This window comes from Crocuta crocuta, unplaced genomic scaffold (genome assembly GCF_008692635.1).
Source record: "Crocuta crocuta isolate KB4526 unplaced genomic scaffold, BGI_CrCroc_1.0 scaffold458, whole genome shotgun sequence".
Classification (NCBI taxonomy): Eukaryota; Metazoa; Chordata; class Mammalia; order Carnivora; family Hyaenidae; genus Crocuta; species Crocuta crocuta.
The window spans coordinates 358,149-372,659 of NW_027531908.1; the positions used below are offsets into that span (position 1 = coordinate 358,149).

Genomic DNA, 14,511 nt, shown 5'->3' on the forward strand with positions numbered 1-14,511 from the left:
TGGGGGTCGGCACCAGCGCCGGGACCCCCAGACCCCTGACCCGCATGCACCAGGCTCCTAAGTGTTCACAGCTAATGTCAGGCCCCAGGTCCAAAGTCCCTCCGGAGGGCGTCCTATGAACCCCCCACCCCTGCCTCCCAGCCTGCCCCGGCCCGCGTCCCCTCTGGGGTCATGCAGTGCACACCCAAACCAAACACGGTTCAAAACAAACGAAAAACAAAACAAAACATTCACAGAAACCAGGTTCTCAATTGTTTTCTCAGCATCCTTCGTTGCCGTGACGCCTTGTTCCATGAGGGTCTCAAATATACATCACTTTCCTGCTCTCATCAAATATCTTCCTTATTATTCACAGATACATAATGGGAACTCTGGGTGAAATAATTACAAACTGTTTTTTCCCTTAAAAAACAAGCCAAACCGAAAACAAAACGATCAAAACAACAAAAACAGAACCTTTCTGACAACAGTAAACACGAAAGGGGCTGGCTGGTTTCTCCCCCCACCCCCCCCGCCCCCAACCCTAGGCTCGTGGCCGTGGGAGCCGCGGGCTGCGTGCAAAGTGCCAGGTGCGCCCTGATGGTGGGGACGCGGGGCTGCTCTCCCCGAGGCCAACTCTCCGCTTCCCTCCTCTCAGCCCTCTGCCCCCAAACACGATCCTGTTCATGCTCGCATCTCAAGCCTCTGCAGACCACCTTCGCTCTTCCCCTGGCGGCTAACCGCCCCCAACCCCTCCCTGCCTCCTCCCCGGGCCAGACACTGTGTGCGGGAGTCGAGCCTGGAGGCCACGTGGCTGACCTCAGAGGGAGCCCAGGGTGCAGCAGGAGCTAGGCTTCCCCATGCCGGGGCTTGCCTGGTCCCCGCCCCCTGCAGCAGGCAGGGCAGCTGATCAAGGGGCAGGGGACACACACAGCACAGCCCGGGTCTCACCAGCAGCTGCGGCACAGAGCTCGAGGGGTGACGGCGCCCCTAGGTCTCATGCAACATCCAGGCAGAGAAAAGGGTGTGGGCGAGACAGCCAGAGGCCAAAGGCCAGGAGTCCGGAAGGGGAGTTCAGGGGGTAGGGCCACCCCCAAGAGCACTTATTTGGAGCTGGCCACGGCCAAGTTTACGGGCTGCAGGAGGAAGACTTGCGGGGGCAGAGGCACCGGCACCTGTGCGAAGGCTGGGGGCCCCCGCAGGAGCTACGCGCACGACACAGGAGACCCGGGGGCGGCCACCTGCTGGTGGGCCCGGGGGACCTCCTTCCGGAGAGGAGTGCGAGTAGCAGGGGCCGGGCCCACGTCGGGGTTTACGAAAGGTGTATCCGCCTGACAGCAGGACAGGACAGACACACTCCTGGGACTCGGGGCGGGGGGCAGTACCGTTGACTGGGGAGGAGGCTCCGCCCCTTCGTCCTTCGCTTGGGCTCCTTCCTGAGAGGGACTCCCCCCCGCCCCCGGGCAGTGCCTGCACACCCCTAGTGGGAGGGTCGCGAGGAGGTCAAGGGGGCCTGCGCGGACGCCTTCGCAGTGCTCCCTCCTGCTACACCTGAGCACAGCCGGGGCTGAGCAGGGGCTGCGGCAAACGGCCCAGCTCTGGTCCCTTCTGACCCCCTAGGCCCGAGGCTGCCCCCCTGGGAGCAGCAGGAAGCAGGCAGGCTGAGTGTTCCGGGCTGAGCAGACGGGGCTGGGGGGAAGGTCCCCTCTGTAGTCCCCGTCCTCCCTGGGCGAGCACCCACCGTTCAGACCTGGGCTCCTCAATGCCGTTTCAACAGGACAGGGGCCAGGTGAGCTCTGGTCTCAGCTGTCGCCCAGAACCTGGCTCAGGACGCCCGGGGCGCTCCCTCCCCTCGGCGCTCCGGTGGTGGCTGTCACGACAGGGCCGGCCCAGCCCTCTATGTACAAGCAGTGTACCCAGGACAGGCCACCGAGGGCAGACTGACGGGGGGCCGGTTCGCACGTGGGATTCTCTCCCATCCCCATGGGCTGCTGAAGACTGGAAGGTTGGCGGGCATGTCCCCTCTGAGTCACAGAACTAGAGACAGACTTCAGAGCTGGACTCTTCCGAGAAAACCCACGAGTCCTGTCCACGTGGCTGTGGTCACTGGATGCCTTCCTCCTCTACGTACGTCGACGGAAACCAGCCGATCTGAAAAAGATGGCAGGCTCACGTGAGCGCGCGCACGCACGGTCTGCACATGTATGCGCACATGTCAGGGTGAGGGACGGCAGAGGCTCGTGGGAATGGGGGATCCTTCAAAAGACTGGAGTTCGGAGTTCGAAGCCAGGCTTGCCCCAAGGCGGGGGCCCTGGCAAAGACAAAGAGCCTGGTGGAGCTGCGGCCCAGGGTATCCCTAATCCATCAGCCCCCCAGCAGTTCATGATGACTTACTGGCGGCCAGAAAACAATTACATCCTCCCTGGAGAAAATAACATGAAGCCAAGCCTCGGTAGCATTCTATACACAGGCTCATTATTCGATTGGGACCGGGTCACAGACACCAAGAGGAAATGCAGGTAATGGAAACCAATCTACAGGTCATCCACATACGAGGGTCATCAGTCTGGAGATGTAAGTGACTCTGACGTAACATGTTCGAGAAAACAGCTGATAGAGCATAAAACTTTACCCGTGAACTGAAGTCAGAAATCAAATAGAAATCAAAGAACTGGGAAATACGACTGAAATTAAGAATCGACTAGGATTCAGCAGCAGATGAGACAGAGCGGAGGAGAGCCCTGGTGAACTGGAAGATGGGCCGATGGAAAGTAGCTGGATGGGAAATAAGCAAATGGGTGGAAAACTCATGAAACCAGGTAAATAACATCTGGACCACGATGAAAAGACCTGACACCTGTGTGAAAACAGCCGCAGAGGGAGAAAACTTGAAAACTAGTGGTACAGCCCTCCAGGTCAGCACCGAGGACTCGGTGGCCTCACACTTCTGAGGGGCTGTCAGGTTGAAAACGGATCTGACCCGAGGCCTCAGAGGCAGACAACACGCTAGGTGGAGGCTGACCAGCTCCCGCCACCCGGCAACGGAACGGTGAGCAATGGGAGCCAAGGCAGGAGACGCTGCACAGCCCAGTGTGTCTGCCTGGGTGAGTGCTGACAAACCCAGTCAAAGCCAGGGGATCCAGATGGGCTACAGGGATAAGGGGCCACGGAGTGTTGCAAGGTCACGGGTGGACAGGGAAGAGAGTCCTCAGGAAGAGCACGAAGGGGCAGGCAGGGTGGGTGGGAAGCCGGTGTGCCTCTTCCCATCTGCCCAGGGTGGGAGACAGGCCAGTGAGGACACCTGGGCCCTGCTGTCGAACTGCAGCCGCTCAGCCTGCAAAGGAGGCTCGGGCACGTGCAGGTGACGCAGAGCGTGGGTGCAAAACACATCCCCCTGCACGACCACAAAGGGCCGCAGAGTGGGACCGAGGGCGGATACGGGGTCACGCAGGCCCGGCTCCAGCCCCAGCGGGGCAGCTCGGGGCCGTGGCTCAGCAGGGCTCGGCAGGGCGCCGGGGCCGGCTGAGCTGAGGTGCCGGCCTGCCCGCACCCGGCCCGGAATGGGCGGCTCACCCGTCCGTTGGCCTCGCCCTTCCACCAGCCCTGGTCCCCGCCAATGCGGCTGTAGATCTTCACCAGGTCGCCTTCCCGCAGCGAGAGCTCACGCATGTCCCGGGCTGCAAAGTTGTACCTGGCCACGGCTGTGCCGATGACACGTGGTGTGAACACTGTGGGGGGAGACGGGCAGGGTCACAGTGCCGGCGGGGGCGGGGGGGCAAGCTGGGTCCCCCTGGGGCCTGGCCCTGTGCCCAGAGCGGAGGGCTGGCCGGCAGAAGGGCTCTGAAGGCACAGACTGTGCTCCAGGTCCACCAGACCTACAGGCGGCGGCCCCCACGGCCCCCCCGCGAAGGCACTGCAGAGTGGCCGCCACCCGCGCTGGCTCACAAGCAGCAGGTGTGAGCGTGGGCTCAGAGCACAGGCTGGGGCGCTGATCACCACAACCTCCTCGGGCCCCAGCCCTGCCTGCCCGGTGCGCGAGGGCCACCTGGCTGGCCTGTGGCCACTCAGCTGGCCCGGCCTGCACGCCGACGGAGTGCCCGGGGCCAGACCCCAGGGTGCCGGGGCCTGGACACCGGGCTGCACCCGCCCAGCTGGGGACAGTGACCGTGGTGGACAGGACACACAGAGAGGACTCTGGCAGCGGAGGGCCAAGCAGTCGTGCCCGACTGAGCCCCGGTCCCCTACCTCCAGGCCCACCCAGTGGGGCCGCCCGGTGTGCTCCCGCCATCACCCCGGGGGTGGCCACCGACGCTCCCAGAGGCAAAGCTCTCAGCGAGCGAGGAGGGACAGTGCTGACAAGCTGGGGAGCGGCCATGGGGTGAGCGGGCAGAGGTGACAGCAGTGAGGAGGGTGGCGCCGGGCCTGACCGTGCCCTCTGCCCCACCCCCGCCGGCCAGGCGATCCCTTCCCTGTGCCTGTCCCCTCCCCTCGGCCCCGCCCTGTGCCGGGCCAGGGGCCGCTGCGGGAGCCTTCCAGCGGGGGCAGGGGGCCAGCGGGCGGCAGGCCNAGGGAGTGGAGGAGCCCTGAGAGGCAAAGCTGAGGCCCTGAGGACTGAGAAAAGAAAAGTTGTAGGAGGCGCAGGAAGCTGCAAAGAGGCGAGAGAGAACGTGAAAGGGGAGCGCAGGCAGAGCGCAGGGGTGCGGGGGTGCGGGGCCAGGCCTGCCGGGCGGGGCTGCCCCTCCCACCACCTCTCTGTGCCCCTTTCCTGGACCCCATAGGAACTCCTCCCAGCGGGTGGGCTCCAGGGTTTCTGGAGCCACTTGTCCGGCCCGCACTAGGTGCTCCTCTCCGGACCCGTGGGGACCCGCACGCCGGGCCCACCCTGCCTCTAACGCCAGGTGGCCTCGAGCAAGACGCTCCCCTGTCCCCGCTGCCTGGCCGCAGACACAGGTGCCAGATCCGCTCCCTCCCAGCAAGGACCTGGGGGGGGGGGCGCTGGGGCCGGGGAGGGAGCTAAGCGCAGATGGGACCTGCCCTGTTCTCACCCCATGCTGACCCCCGGGCAAGGGCGTCCAGGCAGGGAGCCGCGGGCCAGAGCTGGCACTCCCCGCCCATCACAGGGGCCACAGGACACCCTGGCTCAGGGGCTGCACTTGTGACAGGGGAGGCGCACCGCCCCTGGCTTGGGTCCCACAGGAAAGCCTTCCTCGAGGGCACGTGGGCAATGAGAGCTGGGGCCGTGGGAAGCGGGCAGAGCAGACGCCTCTGGGCGAGCGCCGGTGTGCCGGGCGGGGGCGGGCGTTACCTGGGGACCGGCTGGAGGCCCTGGTGGCCGCGCGCTCCCGTGACTTGTAGGGGTACTTGAGCGTGGTGTCCAGCTGCTTGAAGCTCTCCTTGAGGGAGTGGCACTGATAGTATTCCACCAGCTCCTGCAGAACACGCGTGCTCACCGCTGCTCACCGCCTCCAGGCAGTCCTCCCTGGCACCCTGGCCTCCCTCTCCCACCTCAGTTTCACTTGGGGGACTTGTCTTCTTGACCCCTGCGAGCTCCCCACTCCTGCTCTCGGCCCAGCGCCCTGCGCAGGGTGAGTGGTCAGAATCTCAAAGGCTCTGAGCCAGCAGCTTCCCTCCAGCTGCTGCTGAATGAAAATCAGGGGCCGACGCTGAGGATGACGCTGGGATCCCCTCGCTCTCTTTCTGATGGAGAGAGCCTAACCCCCCCACGTCTCCGACAGCAGGGAAGGGCTTCCAGAAAGAACAGCACGTGCCAGTGACCAAATGCCCTGTGATTACCGGTGTGGAGAGAAGCGGGCGGTGCCAGCGGCGAAGCTGACCGCGTGGAAGAGTCCGTAAACAGAAACCACACCCCAGCTATTGTTCGAGTCGAGGGGCCTCCCCTGAGCCTGAACTGGGGACACCTTTCTGCTTGGTGCTTTTCTGCAGCCTCGGCAGCCTTGTCTAAGAGCTCACGTAATTTAGGAAAGACACAATAGGTTTAATTAAAAATCATGTTAAGAACTGTGCCTTGGGACACCTGGGGGGCGCAGTCGGTTAAGCGTCCGACCTCGGCTCAGGTCATGATCTCGCGGTTCGTGGGTTCGAGCTCCACATTGGGCTCTGCACTGTTGGTGCAGAGCCCGTTTCAAATCCTCTTTTTCCGCACCNGGGAGCCCGGGTGCGGGGTAGGCACTGGGGGGGGCGGCTGGGAGCCCAGGTGCAGGGCTGGGCCCTAGGCTTTCTGTCTGCAGTGATGGATGCGCAAGGCAGGCCGGGCCCTCCCCTCACTGTGCACGGAGCCCACCTGGCCCTTTGGGGGCAGGAGCCTCAACGCAGGGGCTGTGACCTAACTGTCCAAGGTGCTCTCCAAACCCACTTCCCGGACCTTCCCTGCTGGCAGGAAAGCACAGCCTACAGGGGGCGGGGTGCAGGAGGCCACGGCAGCGGTGGGGCCCCTGGGCCTTCCCATGAGCCCTGCAGCGAGGCCGAGGGAGCCACGGGATCACCTACCAAGAGGCTTTCGAATTTCTTCGCTTCCGTGATGTGGACCCAGCTGTCCTTCTCCACCACCTTGATGTGCTTCACCTCGTCATTGAACCTGGGCAAAGCGCAGGGCCTGGAGGTCACCACTCGGGCCACGTGGCCCCCAGCCGGGGGTCCAGTCTGCTGGAGCAAAGACCCCTGCCCTCGGCCCTCCTGCCCCCCTCCCCCGGGCCTCTCCAGGGTCAGCCTGCAGGGTCTCAGGCCCCAAAGCCCATGCTCTGTCAGCCCACGGTGGCCTCCTGTCCTGGGGTTCTGCTCATTCTCCTCTCTGCACGGGGGACATGGTCCTTCTCCCCATTTCCCCATTGCCCATGGCCCCGGAGGCCCCAGGGGAGCAACCCCGCCCAGCCCTGATGCCACTGAACATTCTCCTCCGCACCCTGCACTCCAGCCGACGGGCTCCCCAGACGGAGCTGCCCCTCTGCCGGGAAGGCTCACCCTCCCGCCATCCTCACCCCCTGAGCCCGCGTCCTCAGGTCTCAGTTCCAGTGTGACTCTGCTGGAGCGTCCCCCCCCTCCAGACGACATCACGAGGAAACACACCAACATCGCTACAGAGCAAAAGCCCTCAGCAAGACTCCCCACGCATACGTCTACATAAACTGAATATTTAAAACCTCACAAGCCACAGCCAGATGGGACATTCCGAGAATGTCAGGCTGGTTGAACAACTGGAAACCAGGTAAGCAAATGAACAATTGGCAAATAACCAGGTGCCGGCTGGCCAGCGTCCCCTCCCGCGGGGCCTTTGCACACCGCCCGCCGTTCCTCAAGGATTTAAAGTTGCCCACACGTGCTCAGCCCACCCCAGCTCCCTGGGCCGCTGTCAGCCCCACGGGGGAGCCCTGTGAGCCGGGCACACGAGGTGCTAGGTGGACTCCTACCTGGCGAGTGACGTGTCTGTCACCTCCACTGCAGACCTGCCCCCCCACTGCCTCCCTGGGCCCTCATGAGCCCATTACCACCCCACCGCACTGTCACACCTCACGAGGCTCCCCTCGGCCCCTGCAGGTATGTGGCAACCTCAGCTGGGGAGCAGGCTCTGCCTAGTGGGTGACCTGGGCCGTGTCTGCCCGTTTCACTGGACATCTGTCCCTCCTAATGCTGGTCTTTGTTCTCAAGAGCCAGCAGGCTGGTTTCGGGCTCCAAGCAGTTGTGGGCGCCCTGGAAAGGCTGCGCCTCCAGCACTCCCACCTCTGGGGGTCTTCAGCCCCCATCTGTACCTGGGGACTCCGGCCCTGGATGAGCGGGGGTACCCACACACCATCTCTCTTGGACTTAGAACGGGGGGGAGGGGCATTCTCACACACGTGCGCACACACAGGCGTGCCTGTCGACTGCACGTGAGGGCCGGCACCTCAGGCGCCCGGGCTCTCGGTCCCCACCGGGTGCAGGAAAGCGGTGACACAGAGGAAGGGGCGAGCCAACGCTGCGGGGTGAGGCTGGGAGGGGCCTGCCCCTGGACACGGGCCACCCTGTGGGGCAGCAGATGAAGCAGGCAGGACCTTGAGGGTCACCACGGCAGACCCCTCTATTTGCTGGCCTGCGGGCGGTCGGGGGTCCTCAGCCGATGGGACCACCCAGCAGTCCGGCTCCATCTCCTGAAGGGGCGGGGGCAGCTGCTGGGCAGGAGGACCCCGGGACAAAGGCTGAGGCCACAAGGCCACAGCGGTGTGACCTTCCCATTCTCCCCGAAGCCCCTGGTGCCGGGAAGACCCCGACCTCGTATGGCGTCCCTGCCCAGCTCTGACACCTGAGCTTGTGTGGTCCCTGCATTCTGAACAGGGGACGGAGCCCACGGGGCGGCTTCGGGCCGGACGTCGTCACACACGTCCCGGGGCCACCACGTACTTGATGCTTATGGCGAAGCGCTCCGCCTCGGCCGGCCGCTCCCTGATCAGGTAGGTCCCGCTGGCGTGCGATTTCAGCAGGTTGTCCGTCTGCTGTCTCTCCATGTTGCCCGCGAACCTAGCGGGCGGGACGAAGTGGGCGGTGAACACGGCGACAGTCCAGGACACCCTGGCCTCTGCGGCGGCGCTGACCTGCGTCAGGAGCCCGTCCTGCGGGAGGGGCTCGCGTGGGGGGCGGGGGGACCGGGGTGGGGAGGGATCCGGCCCCCAGACCCCAGCCCGGCCCCAAGGGGTTCCCGCAGAACCCGGCCCGCAAGAGGCGCTCAACGCACATTAGCGCACATCTCTGGGTTTTCGTCGTTGAAAGCGCGGTAGTAAATAAAAGCTCGCGTGTGGGGTGGACCGCAGCATCTCAGATGCAGAGGAAGAGGCCACACCGCGTGCAGAGGAGGCTGGGACACCGAGCTTGCACGCGTCACGCCGCTGGGCACGCGGGGTGAGCCCCAAACGCAAGCCCCGAAGCCAGACGTTCCCGGGGTAGAGGTTTGCCCACTGCTCTGGGGCCACCTCAGGGCTCAGCGCACAGGGACCCACTACCACTGAGGCTGAGCCCGGGGGGCCCAGCAGGCTGGACCCCAAGGCCGACTGGGGTCTGTGACCCGTTCCTAGAAAACCCACCTTCATGCTTTCGTCAGTGCGAACAGCCCTGTGATCTCACGGAGCAACAACATGAATTAATGTGCAATTATAAATCTGGCCTTAAATGTACCGCTTTTATATATTTTCCATGAGGAAGCACCATTAAACTCACGTAAACAAAAAAAAGAGCTTCGTTCTCCCAAGTGAATTGAATGTGATGACCTGTTTTGGCTGTGAGGAAACCCCAGTCTTGGGGTCTGGAAAATACCCCCAGGCTCCCAGACACGGCCAGCGAGGCCTCAGCCACCCTGGGGGCCCCTCGTGGGCAGGGCTGGGGGCCACCGCGGCTGACCCACTCACCAGGGGTATTCCGCATAGTCAATCTCCCGCGAGGGCGGCCGGCTGACGGGTGGCTGGTGGGAGAGAACATACACATTAATGTGTCCCCGGGGGCTCCCTGAGTGGGGCCCGAGGGGGCTTGTCATCAGGGACCCGACACTGGCTACCAGGGAGTCTGAGGACTCAGCCCCAGAGCCACTGGACGGGGACGTCCCTAAGGGCAGCGGCCGGGACTCGCTGTCCCTGAGTAGATGCTCAGGGGTTTTGAATGACTGAATGAATGTATGATCGACTGAATGAACAGCAACCAACCCGACAGGGCACTTATCCCCCAGGAAGAGGGTGACGAGAGACCAGGGCAGTGACCGGGGCACACCCCAGAGTGAGAGTTCTCTGTCACACAGGGGCTCACAGCCCCAAGGGTAGGTGTCCAGGTGGCAGGCCACACACAGGCCGGGCAGCCCAAGACCCCTGACTGGGCCCCCCTCACTTTGCCACAGGGTGGGCAAGGCCCTTCACCATGCAGATGGGGAAACTGAGGCCCAATGCGGGGCCTGAAGGCCATAGCAGGGCTCCTGTGCTGTCTGGACCTGCCTCCTGCTCCCTCTGGAGAAACTTCCCTCTTGCACCTTTTAAATGCCTTTTTCTTGGGGGGGGGGCGCGTCTGGGGGGCTCAGTCAGTTGAGTGTCCGACTCTTGATTTCAGCTCAGGTCATGATCCTCGGACTGTGGGATCAAGCCCTGTGTCTAGCTCCACGCTGAGTGTGGAACCTGCCTGAGATGCTCTGTCTCTCTCTGCCCCCTCCCCTGCTTGCTCTTTTTCTCTAAAAATGAATAAATACATACATACCTGAATGAATGAATACATAAATGAATAAAATGCCTTTTTTTGGGGGGTGGAGATAATTGAATTATTGAAGGCTGATTGCGTGATGCCTTTTGTGGCAGAGAAAGGAGAAAGACTTGCTTGACATCACTTGGCCAAAGGAAAGGCCACACTACCCTTTCCCAAATCATCACAGAGTCCGGCTCTGAACTCTGTCGTCTGGGGAGTCTCCTCCCTGGGGGCCGTACAACAGTCCCCGGAAGACTTACAGAGCCCCCAAATTTGGAGAAAGGCAACCTTTTTGGTCTTTTGTGCATCACGACTGCTGCAGAAATGCCTGTTTTTGTGTTTCTAAAACCACGAGAAATGCAGCACCCTGGCCCCACCCCATCTGCTCTCTGGGCACAGCCCCCCAGCTCTGGGGCCAGCTCACAATGGCCACTTAGCAAGGGTGTCCTGAATGAGCCCGGACACCCCAAGGGAGGAGAGAGCCCACAGAGCCCCCAGGCTCTTAGCCACAGAGTTCTAGAGGCTTCTGCGCAAGTGCTCACCCTTCCATCCACAGGGCAGGGCTTCACGGACGAGCTAGGAAAGTAGCCTGACTTCCTGGTCTGCACCAGCCGACCCTGGAAGGAGACAGGTGATGGGGGCTGGGCCTGGCCAGAGGGAGTGAGGGTGGGCGGCTCATCCTAAGGACGCGGTGAGGGCAGTTCCTAAGAAGAGTGTGTGTTGGCACTACTCCATGCTGTAGCCTCAGCCGACCTCACGACCGCTGGGCAGGAAAGAGCGTGACACCCCACTTCCCAGATGGGAACGCTGAGGCCCAAAATTGAGGGCTAGAGCCCCACCCCCTGGTGCATCTGGTAGAAGGCAGACACTGCCCAGGAGTCTGCAGGGGCCGAGGGCCGGGTTTTGCTCTCCCGTTTGCCTGGAACAGATTCCCAAAGTCCTCAGGCAGCTCTGCCTTGCCTCCCCTGTCACACGGGGGAGCAGAGCCCCCTGCAAGGCCACCCAGAACGGATGGCTCTGGTGACACATGGGCCCGAGAACTGGGCAGCTGGGGTCAGAGTGTGGCAGAGACTTTATACCGCAGACACCCTTCTGCACCTTTCAACCTGCATTTCTGTGAAGGCACGGTCTAGTACAATAAATTCATAAGTACGTGTGTAGTGACACGGACCATCACAAAACACAGACAGCAATGAGAGTAATGGGGACATTAACAAACATTTGCTCTAAGCAGGGCTCGGTCACCCCTGGTGGCCCGGGTGGGGCTGAGTCCCCCGAGCTCCTGTGGCACCATGCCGACCTCTGTGGGTCTCGGGCTCCCCTGGGCCCTGGGGCGGGTGGGCACAGAAAGGCTCCACCTTTGAGGACCTTTTAACCAGAACTGTCAGTTTTGTGGCTCAGAGCTGTGAAGCGTTGGGGGACACCGTGTCCGTGTCTGTCTCTGCTCCACCAGATGGCACTTCTGGGGGGAAGGTGGCAGGAGCGTCTCAGTCATGGTGTCCCCCCCAGGGCTGAGCTCGACGGGTACCAGGCTGTCCCCATAATAACAGTGCTGGGCCGAGCTGGGGCGGGAGGGTGTGCGGGACACACCCCGGCAGGGGCACGTGGGAGGGGACACGGCACCCCCTTCCTGTGAGAGCAAACAGGGCTGGGGAGACCCCCAGAGCTCCTGCCCTGAAGGGCACAGAGGGCCGGCTGACAGCCCGCTTCCCTCCCCCCGGGACGGTCCCTCACCCCCACACCTGCCCCTGCGCGGGGACGGGACTCTGTACGCCTGCCCCAGGGGGCTCCGACCCCCCTCCCGGCCCCCAGCACCCACCTCCCACCACTGAGACTCGGGGTCGCCCCTCAGCAGCTCGATCACATCGCCCGTCTGGAAGGTCAGCACTGGCTTCCCGGGGGGAGCAGGGTTGCCATGGTAATTCTGCACGGCCACCATCTTGGGACCTGCGGGTACAGGGCAGGAGGGGTCCCCCGCTCAGCAACTTGGTCCTGGCCAGCAGCCTGCCCCTCACGGCTTCCACCCTCGACGGTTAGAAGCCACAATCCTACCACGCAGCGCAAGCAGGGGGAATGAGGACGTGGGGACCAGGCCAAGTGACAGCCGAGGTGCTGTGACGCCCACCGTGCACGGGCGGGGTCTCTGGCTGCAGCCCAACCCTCCAACCGGGCCCTGACCCCCCTGTGCGCGCTGGGCCCTGCCTGCAGCCTGCGGCTTGTCAGAAACGATCAGCGGGATACAGTTACGCGCGGAGAGGGAGCCCGGAGCCCGGGAGGCCGGGCCAGGCTGGGTGAGGCTGGGAGGCCACCGCGGCGTGGCTCCCAGAGTGACGGCTGGCACGGACGGTGGCTGACAGGGCCCGGGCCCCACGGACTCACCCGGTCCTGCTCCTGAGGCGTCCTGTGAAGGCAAGGGCAAACCACAGTGATCAGAGAGGGCGGCAGAGCAGCGCCACCCCCTGCCCCCCACACTCCCAGGGGGAAGGGTCGAGGCAGGAAGCGGGGGTGGGGGGGGTGGGGAGAGGGACACATCGCAGACTCCCACAGGTGCTTGTGACACTGCTTCACTATGTGACAACACCCCCCACCCGTTCTCGCCTACACCTTCCACCGCTGTGCCCTTCCACGGCCCTGGGACATCCATCCCTTCCTCTCCCATCCCTGGGCATTAATTCCCGCCTCCTCCAGGAAGCCTGCCCTGAGCACGCCAGGGCCTCCCTGCTCTGAGCCTGGAGCTTGTCATCTCTCTCTGGGACATGTCCCGCTGCGTGCGACTAAATGCTAAGTCTTTCCTCCTCCATGAGGGCATTTTTGTACCTCCCACAAGGCCTAGGAAGCACCGCCCAAGTGCTAGTTCATTTGACCAGATTCCGTAAGGGGGGCAAGATGTGATGTCTACACTCCATAAGTGAATTCAGGGACGTCATCCCTGAGTCAACTGGACAGAGGGCTCTGAGCCGCAGCAGGATGGGGGGCAGGTGGGTGGACGCATGTCACGGAGCTGGGCTCCCACAAGCCACCGGGCTGGCAGAGCCGGGGGGCAGCCCAGGCAGGGCGATGGCTGTAGGGGCCTCCAGCTGGCTCTGCCCGGGGACCCACGGAGGAAATCAAAGGCCCCCGGTGACTGACAGTGGCCTGTGTGCTAGCCGGTGTGGCCCCAGGAGGGGTGAGATCAGGAAGGGCAGGGAGTTCTGGGCTCGGGCACACGGGCCGTGTGGGGTGCGGAGCAGCGGGAAGAGGAGCGTCGGGAGCACTCACCAGGTCTGCAGGAGAACCTGAAAAGGAAGCAGGGGAGGCGTTAGCAGACCAGCCACCAGCACCGAGGACCGGGGGGCTCCCGCCCGCATGGCAGGAGCTTCCGGGGGTGCCTAAGCGGGTAAGCGAGGCAAAGGTCAAGGCCATTCATTGCAGACGTGGGTCACGGACATGCACAGCTGGTGACTACACATGTCTCTCAATTGCTTCTGCTGGTGAATTCTGAGCTCTGGCTTTAGGGGCCCCGGGGGGACCCCGGCCTGGCAGATGGATTTCCTGCACGGGCCAGGTCTGCTCCAACGGCCGCAGCTGCCTGAGCCCCTGGGGCACACCTGGGCTCGGAGGCAAAGTTCCCACAACCGATCAGTGATGGCCGCCATGGCGAGGGACGAGAGGTGTCAGTACGCGCGTCCCTAGCGGCCGGCACGCTCACTCCCAGGCCTGTCAGATGGAAGGCAGATATTCCCAGGGCCCTTTCCGCCTGCCCCGGGGTGGCCCGAGGGGAGGAGGCAGTGCCAGGCTGGGCCCCAGCCATCTGGCTAGCTGGGCCGCCAGTGCACCACCGGACAAAGCAAGACCACGACACCTAACGTGCGTGGCTAATGTGACCTCAACACCATCCGACACGCACAGGGGCAGACTGCTCTGGACAGTCTCCAACGGCCCCAGCAGAGCAGGCCCAGCGGGCGTCGGACGGGGAGGAGTGGGTGACGTAGCTGGCACCCACACGGAAGATGCCAGCTTCCCACAGGAGAGGCTTTCTGCGGACGGCCAGCACCGTTCTGTCATCCTGGCCCAGGGGGCAACCAAGACTTAATCTGCCTTTCCTCGGGTCACAGGCACAGCCTGGAGCTAGAGCCGGTGAAGTCCAAGGGGTCCTGTCCAGAGCCCGCGCCCAGTACGAAAGGCCTGAGTGCTGGCCCAGCTCAGAACTCTCCGGAATAAAACCAGGTGTCCACCGCAGGCTTTTAATGACGTGTGGGGGGCGCTCATGAGAACTTGGACTTGAAAAGATAGGAAACTGCCCGTCTGGTGACACACCAACTACAGGCATAACGAAAACACCCAGACGTA

At 63.4% G+C, this 14,511-nt stretch overlaps 1 protein-coding gene across 1 annotated transcript in view; it reads right to left on the bottom strand.

The window, feature by feature from the left end:
• Positions 1 to 229: 229 nt before the first annotated feature.
• VAV2 (vav guanine nucleotide exchange factor 2) overlaps positions 230 to 14,511 on the bottom strand; it is a 51,687-nt gene continuing 37,405 nt past the window's right edge. Inside the window, exons 18-27 of the mRNA XM_077774621.1 lie at positions 13,441 to 13,457; positions 12,562 to 12,583; positions 12,002 to 12,129; positions 10,725 to 10,799; positions 9,369 to 9,421; positions 8,371 to 8,487; positions 6,487 to 6,574; positions 5,285 to 5,408; positions 3,553 to 3,707; positions 230 to 2,130 (exon numbers count right to left, since the gene is read on the bottom strand). Coding sequence (XP_077630747.1) covers positions 2,083 to 2,130; positions 3,553 to 3,707; positions 5,285 to 5,408; positions 6,487 to 6,574; positions 8,371 to 8,487; positions 9,369 to 9,421; positions 10,725 to 10,799; positions 12,002 to 12,129; positions 12,562 to 12,583; positions 13,441 to 13,457 — 827 coding nt within the window. The 3' untranslated portion in view covers positions 230 to 2,082. The remainder of the gene's footprint in view (positions 2,131 to 3,552; positions 3,708 to 5,284; positions 5,409 to 6,486; positions 6,575 to 8,370; positions 8,488 to 9,368; positions 9,422 to 10,724; positions 10,800 to 12,001; positions 12,130 to 12,561; positions 12,584 to 13,440; positions 13,458 to 14,511) is intronic.